Here is a 10,106-nt window from a genome sequence, read left to right on the forward strand (position 1 = left end):
AGAAAGCATCCTAAGTTTGGCTGCCACTACTCATCTGCACTGTTAGATCACTTCCAGACATTTTTCAGTCTGTTTATGTCTCCTTGCCTTTGACTTTCCATCCTCTCTCACCTGCTTACTCTTTTGATCCTGGATTTTTGCTATCTTAAACTTCTTTAAAGGCCAAACATAAAAAAATGCATAGAAAATGCCATTAAAAACTGATCATGCTCACATAAATATATCAGGCACTTTTAAATAAGGCATTTGGCCACATCATTTTAAGGGTTTTGTCTTCAATCAATACCTTTATGTCCTCACTCTCTCTCTGTGACATTCTCATGTATAAGGTGCAGCCTCCAGCGCATAACATCTACTCAGCGTAATAGGCAGAGATTGGAAGGTGGAGGGGCCGGAGAGGAGAGATACTGAGAGTGAAACAGCAAAACACACAGAGAGAGAGAGAGGAAAGGAAGCAGAGAAAGTGGGAGGGAAAAGAGTCTAATGACAGCTAGAGAGGTATTCTGAGGGACTCCTCACTTTTACAAGAGGTTTGGACACTGAATGACTTTTTGTGGCTGTTTTCATGCACTTTTTGAGTCTCTGTTTTTTCAGTTTGCGAAGAGCTGATCGACCAGTCTTTCTTTATATATAATTTTTATCTAATTGTATTAAGTAACTGAACATAGTTTTCAGTTTCTGTGTCGAAATTCTTGCAGATCACCAGAGTGGGATATCATCTGACATCAAGTGAACAAAATGAGAGCAGCATGGAGTGTCTTCTTGCTTCTGTCTGTCTGTTTGCAGCTGGCGTTTGGTAAAGTCTGACCTTCAGTTTAACTTTATTTGTAACTCGCTGCAGTTACACAATTCACAATTTTCTGCTTATGTTGATGCAACGTGAATGAGGGGGTGTGAGCTCAGGGGTGTTTTGTCACAACATAACATTTAATGGGTGCTCCTACAAAACCCTACACATTGCTAGAAAGAAAGCTGTAACTAATAATTATATATATATAATTATTAATAATAACAGTAATAGTAACAAATAACAGTAACATTTTACAATAAGGTTTTATTTGTTAACATGAACTAACAATTAACAGTACTTCTAAATAGTTTATTAATCTTAGTCAATGCGTTAATTTCAACATTTACTAATGCATAATTAAAATCAAAATTTATCTGTTTAATATTGTTTAATGGAATTGAGCTAACATGAACAGTTGTATTTTATTAACTATTATTAGCAAAGATTAATAAATACTGTAACAAATGTATTGGTAATTGTTAGTTAATGTTACATACGCATTAACTAATATTAACGAATGGAACCTTATTGTATGCTGGTCCCACTTTATATTAAGTGTCTTTACCTTTACCTACTAACATTTAATTTAATAATTTGAAACATTACACTTATGGTGTACATACATGTTTTGACATTGTATATTTAAAAAATGCATGTAATTAATTTCTGTAAATATAATTACATATTAGCCCACCCTTAATCCTACCCATACCTGTCCTAACCTTATCCGTATCCACCTCAGTGTTTTGCAATACAGCTTCAACACAATATGCACATTGTGCATATTTTTTATGCAAGTACATAATAGTTAAAGACACCTAATACAAAGTGTGACCGTAATGCTTGAAATCATATTTATCATATTTCCCTTTTCATATAATTAGTTTAACACACTGTGATTGCCTCCGCAGTTGAAACTTAAAAAAAAAAAAAAAGAAAGAAAGCTTGGCTTGTTTTTTATCCTCTCGGCAGTGTTTTCCACCAGTCCGGCTCGTGCCCATGCGGAAGAAAGACTCCTCCGGTCTTTGTTCAGCAACTACAACAAGCTCTCTCGTCCTGTAGCAAACATCTCAGATGTGGTTCTGGTCCACTTTGGCCTGTCCATTGCTCAGCTCATTGATGTGGTGAGTCTCAGATCCACTCCAGTGCAGCATCTTGATTTTACAAAAATGTATAGACATCTGTCAATCAACTATAATGCTTGAGGCAGTGAACGATGTTATAATCTGTTTTAAAAATGTGCAAACATATGCTCAATGCAGAGTCACCCCCCCTTCTCTTATTACTCTCTTTTACATGGATATCCCACTTTGCTTCATAATAAACCAGGATGAGAAGAATCAGATGATGACCACAAATGTCTGGGTGAAGCAGGTAGGTTTTCATAAAAAACAGCCCATAATTGGACATTAATGAGATTTTTAATTGGAACTGGGCTCTTGTTGCTTCACTCTCCACCCCTGTCATACGTGCTGGTTGTGAGCGGTGATGAGCGCACATGTTTCCCTGCAGGAGTGGAACGACTACAAGCTGCGCTGGAACCCAGAGGAGTATGAGAATGTCACCTCCATCAGGATCCCCTCCGAGATCATCTGGAGACCGGATATTGTGCTCTATAACAAGTGTGTGAGGCTTTTAACAATCCGGAATACAGCCAAATCCAATTATAAAAATCTATATCTTTAAACACCTCCCACTGTTCCAGTATTGTAATGTGTTCACGCTATTCTGTTTGATGGCAAGCTGCACTCTGGGTAACTATTAATGGTGCTCAGTTAGCTCTTTTCCTCAGATCTTTAATCCTATTTTAATCTTACTTCTATATGTCTGCTAGTTATCACTAAATGAACGGACGATTTGGGAATTAAGCTGTCCTCCAATATGAGGGTTCATATGAGTATTGATCTGTGCTGTCCTATAAGAGACCAGGTTGAAGTCAGTGAAATTACAGACCATTTAGTTTAAGGTGCATTGTGTATTGTCTTTGCAGTAAGATAAACATTAGGTCTAAAAGAGAGTCTACCTTAGATATATATTACAATTATTGATCAGAGATTGAGTATAATCAATTGCCTGGTTTTAAATTTAGAGCTAAAACATACTTTTAACACAAAATTATTACTTATTACTCAGCTTAATCCATTTTTGCTTTTGTTCAGACAAAATTGAAAACTCTGTCATTGTTTACTTACCCTCGTGTCGTTCCATTTCCGTATGATTCCAAGGAGTCAGGATTGAATGTCATCAACATATAATGAAGCAGTCCAATTCGCAAGCAATTGACTCCTACAACTAGAATTCCGGAAGTGTTGGGATGTTTTTTAAATTTGAATAAAATGAAAACTGATAGACTTTCAAATCACATGAGCCAATATTTTATTCACAATAGAACATAGATAACATAACAAATGTTTAAATTGAGAAATTTTACAATTTTATGCACAAAATGAGCTCATTTCAAATTTGATGCCTGCTACAAGTCTCAAAATAGTTGGGACGGGGACATGTTTACCATGGTGTAGCATCTCCTCTTCTATTCAAAACAGTTTGAAGATGTCTGGGCATCGAGGTTATGAGTTTCTGGAGTTTTGGTGTTGGAATTTGGTCCCATTCTTGCCTGATATAGGTTTCCAGCTGCTGAAAAGTTTGTGGTCACCTTTGACATATTTTTCGTTTAATGACACGCCAATTGTTCTCTATACTGCAGGCAGGCCAATTCAGCACCCGGACTCTTCTAAGACGAAGCCATGCTGTTGTAATAGCTGCAGTATGTGGTTTTGTCCTGCTGAAATACACAAGGCCTTCCCTGAAATAGATGTCGTCTGGAGGGGAGCATATGTTGCTCTAAAACCTTTATATACCTTTCAGCATTCATAGTGCCTTCCAAAACATGCAAGCTGCCCATACCGTATGCACTTTTGCACCCCCATACCATCAGAGATGCTGGCTTTTGAACTTAATGCTGATTATATGCTGGAAGGTCTCCCTCCTCTTTAGCCCGGAGGACATGGCGTCCATGATTTCCAATAAAAATGTCAAATTTGGACTCGTCTGACCATAGAACACTTTTCCACTTTGAAACAGTCCATTTTAAATGAGCTCACAGGACATGAAGGCGCTTCTGGACCATGTTCACATATGGCTTCCTTTTTGCATGATAGAGCTTTAGTTGGCATCTGCAGATGGCACGGTGGATTGTAATGTTAGTAATGTCATTGACACAATCATGCCGATGAGTGATGCAGTGTCGTCTGAGGGCCCGAAGACCACGGGCATCCAATAAAGGTCTTCGGCCTTGTCCCTTACGCACAGAGATTTCTCCAGTTTCTCTGAAACTTTTGATGATGTTATGCACTGTAGATGATGAGATTTGCAAAGTTTTCCACAATCTTTTTACGCACTCTTTCACAGATTAGAGAGCCTCTGCCCATCTTTGCTTCTGAGAGACTCTGCCTCTCTAAGACATCCCTTTTATAGCTAATCATACTACAGACCTGATATCAATTAACTTAATTAGTTGCTAGATGTTTCCCAGCTAAATCTTTTCAAAATTTCTTGCTTTTTCAGCCATTTGTTGCCCCTGTGGCAACTATTTTGAGATCTGTAGCAGGCATCAAATTTGAAAAAAAAAAAGAGCTCATTTTGTGCATAAAATTGTAAAATTTCTCAGTTTAAACATTTGTTATGTTATCTATGTTCTATTGTGAATAAAATATTGGCTCATGTTATTTGAAAGTCTTTTAGTTTTCATTCTATTCAAATTTAAAAAAAACGTCCCAACATTTCCGGAATTCGGGTTGTACTATATGATCCATTTCTTTTAAGGAATCTTTCAAAAGACTTGTGAAATCAGGAGTTTGAATTAGTGTGACGAATTAACTCACTGAATCTGTTAGAACAGTTCCTGAGTCAACATCCAACTCACTTCGAAGTTACCATTACTTTCACTGGTTATTGAGATTTTGTCAAGTAAGAAATGTTCTGGATTAACATATTTTGTTGATCCTGGAACAACATTCCTGTCCGAAAAATTAGTCCTAATCCTATCCATACCCCTTAACCTAACCCTACCCATAACTAACCCTTACCACCTAACCCTAGATGTAAACCTAAACTTGACATAAACTGTAAACTTGTCCCTCAAATCTGATTGGTTGATTTGAATGTTGTTCCAGGATCAATGAAGATGCTGATCCAGTCACTTTTCAGTGACTAACAACTCCTCACATTAGGATATTTTTTTTGTCCTTTTTGAAGCTTGAAGTAAACAATGACAACATTTTTGGTTGAACTGTTCCTATATATGACCTCTGATTGCACAAATGCATTTTAAGTGAATACTGAAACCTATATAAAAACTGTAAACGCTCTACAATTCTCTTTATCCAAGATATTGCTCTCTCAAGAATGAGGGTTTTAAGAGTTGAGAGGTTCTCTAAACCCAATCGCGTCAAAGAGGGGTTATTGATGGTTTGGCTCACTGTGATGTACACTGACACCACTTAAGCTGTCTTTCACGTTGCTTCACAGATATTTCATTGCAGGCACTGTCTGACAGATTTGCGTTTGATTTGCAGTGCGGACGGAGACTTTGCAGTGACACACTTGACTAAAGCCCAGGTGTTTTACAACGGGAGGATAAAATGGAAACCTCCTGCCATTTATAAAAGCTCCTGCAGCATCGATGTCACCTTTTTTCCCTTCGACCAGCAAAACTGCAAAATGAAATTTGGCTCTTGGACGTACGATCGGGCCAAGATTGATCTGATCAGCATGGCCAGTGATGTAGACCAGATGGACTACTGGGAAAGCGGGGAATGGGTCATAATAAACGCTGTTGGTACTTACAACATCAAGAAGTACGAGTGCTGTACAGAAATCTACCCAGACATCACCTACTCTTTCATCATCAGACGTCTTCCTCTGTTCTACACCATCAATCTAATCATCCCCTGCCTGCTTATATCCTGCCTGACGGTGCTGGTCTTCTACCTTCCCTCGGAGTGTGCGGAGAAAATCACACTGTGTATTTCCGTCCTGCTCTCTCTGACAGTTTTCCTCCTGCTAATCACAGAAATTATCCCCTCAACCTCACTGGTCATCCCACTTATTGGCGAGTACCTCCTCTTCACCATGATCTTCGTCACTCTATCCATCATCATCACAGTGTTTGTGCTCAACGTACACCACCGTTCGTCCCGCACGCACAGCATGCCACACTGGGTCCGCCAGTTTTTTCTTCACCTGGTGCCCCGTTACCTGTTCATGAAGCGTCCACCTGCCTCTGGTAAGAGGAACTGTGGGAAACTGATTGAGATGATGCACAAGCCAATGGAGGCACAGTCCATGTTTCTACGGAACAACATTCTGGATATCTCTCCGCAAAGTCCGCTCCACCATTTGGACATTACTTCAGTTCAGCAGGACTCTTCCCCCAAACCCATGTTTTTCTGCAGTTCTCCCAGCAGCCAGTATTCTATCCTGCACGAAGAAACTTCACAAACGCCGGTCATCGGTTACACGTGTGCATACACAAACAGCATTTTTGCCTCCAGCACATCTTCATTTCCAGATTCTATCCTTGGTACTCTGCTGCACACTATCCCGCAGGATGGAGCCGAATGTACAGACTGTGATATCCAAGGCCACAATGCTGAGAGTGTCTTCATGGAAGCCAAAGAGAGTATTCTGGGAGCAGGGAGTTGTCAACACTGTCTTACATCTGAGGGGACGAGTCTGCAGAAGCTTGATCACGATGAAGCAGGCAGGTGTACTAGACATAACAAGCCCAACGCACAGATCTTCAGTTCTGTCAGTGATGGCACTGCTGATCTGAATGCAGTGGAACCGGTGAGCAATCTGTCACAGTCTCTGCTCAAAGCCTTGGAAGGAGTTCAGTACATCGCTGACCATCTCAGAGCAGAAGATTCAGACTTTTCAGTAAGTTTTACAATTTAAGGGAGTGAAAATCATTTACTCACCCTCATGTCATTACAAACCCAATTGACTTTTTTTTCATTGGTGGAACACAAAAAGAGATGTTTTGAAAAATGTTCACACTGCTCTTTTCCATATAGTAAAAGCAAACAGTGACTGTAAAGAAACAAAAATGACATAAAAAGTAGTTCATATGACTGAAGACTGTTTGACAAGAAGACTAAAATTGAAGTCTTTATACGGTGAAAATGTTATAAATAAAACATTTTTACAATTATCACTGAAAGTAACTTACTAGTTAGTAAAAAGTCAGATTTTGATTCAGTAACCGATTGATTCAATTCAGGGAAGGATTCGTCAATTCACACTGGTAACTAAAGGATTAGTTCACTTCTGAATGAAAATTTCCTGATAATTTACTCAGCCCCATGTCAACCAAGATGTTCATGTGTTTCTTTCTTCAGTCGAAAAGAAATTAAGGTTTTTGACTAAAACATTCCAGGATTTTTCTCTATGTAGTGGACTTCAGTGGGGTACACCGGGTTGAAGGTCCAAATTGCAGTTTCAGTGCCACTTCAAATCACTCTGCATAATGACGATCTGTCATTTTCTAAAAAAAAAAGAAAAAAAAATATTTTTAACCACAAATGCTTATCTTGCACTACTCTGTGATCCGCACGCATTACATAATCATGTTACAAATGTAATGCGTGACGTAGGTGAAAGTACAGATTTAGTGTCTACAAAGCGAACGTGTAAAGATTAAGCCAAAAAAAGGAAAAACAATGATATTGGACGATTTTGAAGTACTTCCACATACGTCACGTGTGACCTTTCTGGCGCATTGCAGAGCAGTGCAAGACAAGCATTTGTGGTTAAAATGTATATACTTTTTTTTTTTTTTAAGAAAATGACCAATCGTTTCGCTAGATAAGACCCTTATTCCTCAGCTGGGATTGTTTAGAAACTGCAGTGAAAAAAAATCCTGGAATGATATCCTCAAAAACCTTAATTGATTACTGAAGAAAGACATGAACATCTTGGATGACATGGGGGTGAGTAAATTATCAGGAAATTTTCATTCTGAAGTGAACTAATCCTTTAACCATTCATTTAAAAAAAATGATTCATTTGCACTGTATTTTTATAATTATAACCAGCTCATAAGAATTTGTTCTAGAATTGGAGTACTGATCGTATTGTATGTTTGCTTGCCATTATTTTGCGGTATGCAGTCTATTCAACACAGACTACAAACCCACATTCATATCTCAGGTAAAATATGATTTCTTTAGTCGTCGTGCTGAAGATTAGTGAACATTGTTTTGAATTCCTCAGTTTGTGTTGCAAGAAATAAATAAAGTAATGGGTTTGGAATGACATGAGGTTACATGTAGGTTATATTTTTGTTTTTGGATGAAATATTCCGGCAAAATACAATAGGCGTACAGATGAAAGTACAAAATAAAAACAAAAAACTCAAAAGAGCTCTAAAGGGAAACAGAATACAACTAAAAAGAATATCCAGGATTTAAAAAATGTTTACTTGCAATAAAAACTTAGATTCCTCTTTAGCAAGAGATTCTCAAGTTTTTCTAAGGCACTTTGAACCAGCCTTTGATACTGGTATTTTTATTTTTTTTATCACTGTTCTTGCTATACTACAAAAACCAGAAAACACTGTGGTCTCTCAGGAAAGTAGTCATCCAAAAAATCAATTCTGAGAGGGAAAGACATGAGTGGAAAATATATCATGATATCTGAAACGAATGAATCTCTTTTTTTCCCCACCAGGTGAGGGAAGACTGGAAATATGTTGCCATGGTGATTGATAGAATATTCCTCTGGATGTTTGTGCTGGTGTGCATTCTGGGGACGGTCGGACTGTTCCTCCCACCGTGGCTGGCTGGAATGATCTAGAACATCGTGCAGAGTCTTTGAATGGCTCTGAGTGGGTGGGGAATGGCCTTGTCAATCACACTTGACTTCAGTGACCTCATTAAACATCCGCTGTCATGGAAATTAAGTGATGTTTAATGTCAGTGCTTCTCGGTGCAACAGGAAGTTAGTAGTGGGATTCTGTGCATTTGAAGGGCTGTTTTGGGTTAAATGGAAGTTAATGAAAAATGAAATGAAATAAATTGAAACTACTGTGATCGTTTACTCACCCTCGTTTCTTTTGAAATCTAACATTTTCTTTCATCTGTGGAATAAGGAAAACGTTTGATGATGGCACTGGTCCCTCTTTTCCATCCAAATATAAGCTTTCAGACTTAAAAACGGACACAAAAGTGTCCACTCAATCATACATAAGACTCGTGTGCTATATTCCAAGTCTTCTGAGGTGAATATGTATTTAAACCCGCAACGTTCCTTCAAAGAAAGCTGGGTGAGTTGATTCAGTGTGTCATCTTAAGTACACCAAGCGCAAATTTAATGAATACTAAACCCACTGATATAAAAACACAGACGTCAACATAAAGAATAAATCTAACTTAATGGTTTACACTGGAACAGATTTAAATTATTCACATGAATAATTTTCTCTGTTCTAAGTATTGCATCACAGCACATGGATTTCAGTATATGAGAATGACTTCTTTCAGCTGTGAAAGGTAACAGGTGACAGCAGATAAAATTGTGAAATGGTGTGTTCAAGTCTGTCCTGAGTGTGATATGAATTCATAATTTCTCAAGGTCTGCTTGCATTTCAGTTATTCACTTTTACAAACTCTGAAATATTTCAAACTGAAGATGTCAAAAGAATCAGGTCCATCTTACATTTGTGAAATTGTACCGACACTATTTATGTCCATATTTTGGTAACAGTTGTAACAAATACTTAAAAAGTATGTCCATAAATAATGTTGTAAGGTTATTTTCAACAAATTAAATGTTTTCAGGGGCTATTTATAGCAGGAAAAATGACAGCGTTTAAAATATTTGAAAATTATCATTATTAAATGTCAGTAATGATTTAGTAACTGAACGTTAAGATGTCGATTGAAAAGACATATGGATGAGTGATGAAACATCTTCAAACGAAAAGAAATAAGTCCTGTTATTGCAAAATGAAAACCACATGAGATTTGCGTTTTAAATCTGCCTTTCAAGTACTTTGTGATGGATTTAATATTTTGCCATTAAATGCTGAAATTTCCCAATGACAGGCTTAGTAAGACATATTCTGTTACCTTCCGAAAGATAATACCGAAATACCTGTCAAGGAAAATCTGCTATAATACCCTTCTCTTCTCTCAACTGGTGGATGAGCTGACCTACAAGAGAAGAGGTCACAGCTTGAGTTAAATCAGTGGCTCAGGGCAGATGGACAGCTCAGGCTGTCAGACTGAACCAGTGCTGTTGTCCACTTCAAGAG

General features: G+C 37.9%; 1 protein-coding gene across 1 annotated transcript; it reads left to right on the forward strand.

Annotated features, from left to right (window-relative positions):
• Positions 1-459: 459 nt before the first annotated feature.
• Positions 460-8,883, forward strand: chrna4b (cholinergic receptor, nicotinic, alpha 4b). Its single transcript, XM_051913403.1, has 6 exons — positions 460-796; positions 1,763-1,914; positions 2,120-2,164; positions 2,303-2,412; positions 5,368-6,730; positions 8,522-8,883. Exons 1-6 carry the CDS (start codon positions 739-741, stop codon positions 8,645-8,647), a joined length of 1,854 nt encoding a protein of 617 aa, XP_051769363.1. The 5' UTR covers positions 460-738; the 3' UTR covers positions 8,648-8,883.
• The last annotated feature ends 1,223 nt before the right edge of the window (positions 8,884-10,106 follow it).

The sequence above is a fragment of the Ctenopharyngodon idella genome, chromosome 11, assembly GCF_019924925.1.
Source record: "Ctenopharyngodon idella isolate HZGC_01 chromosome 11, HZGC01, whole genome shotgun sequence".
NCBI lineage: Eukaryota > Metazoa > Chordata > Actinopteri > Cypriniformes > Xenocyprididae > Ctenopharyngodon > Ctenopharyngodon idella.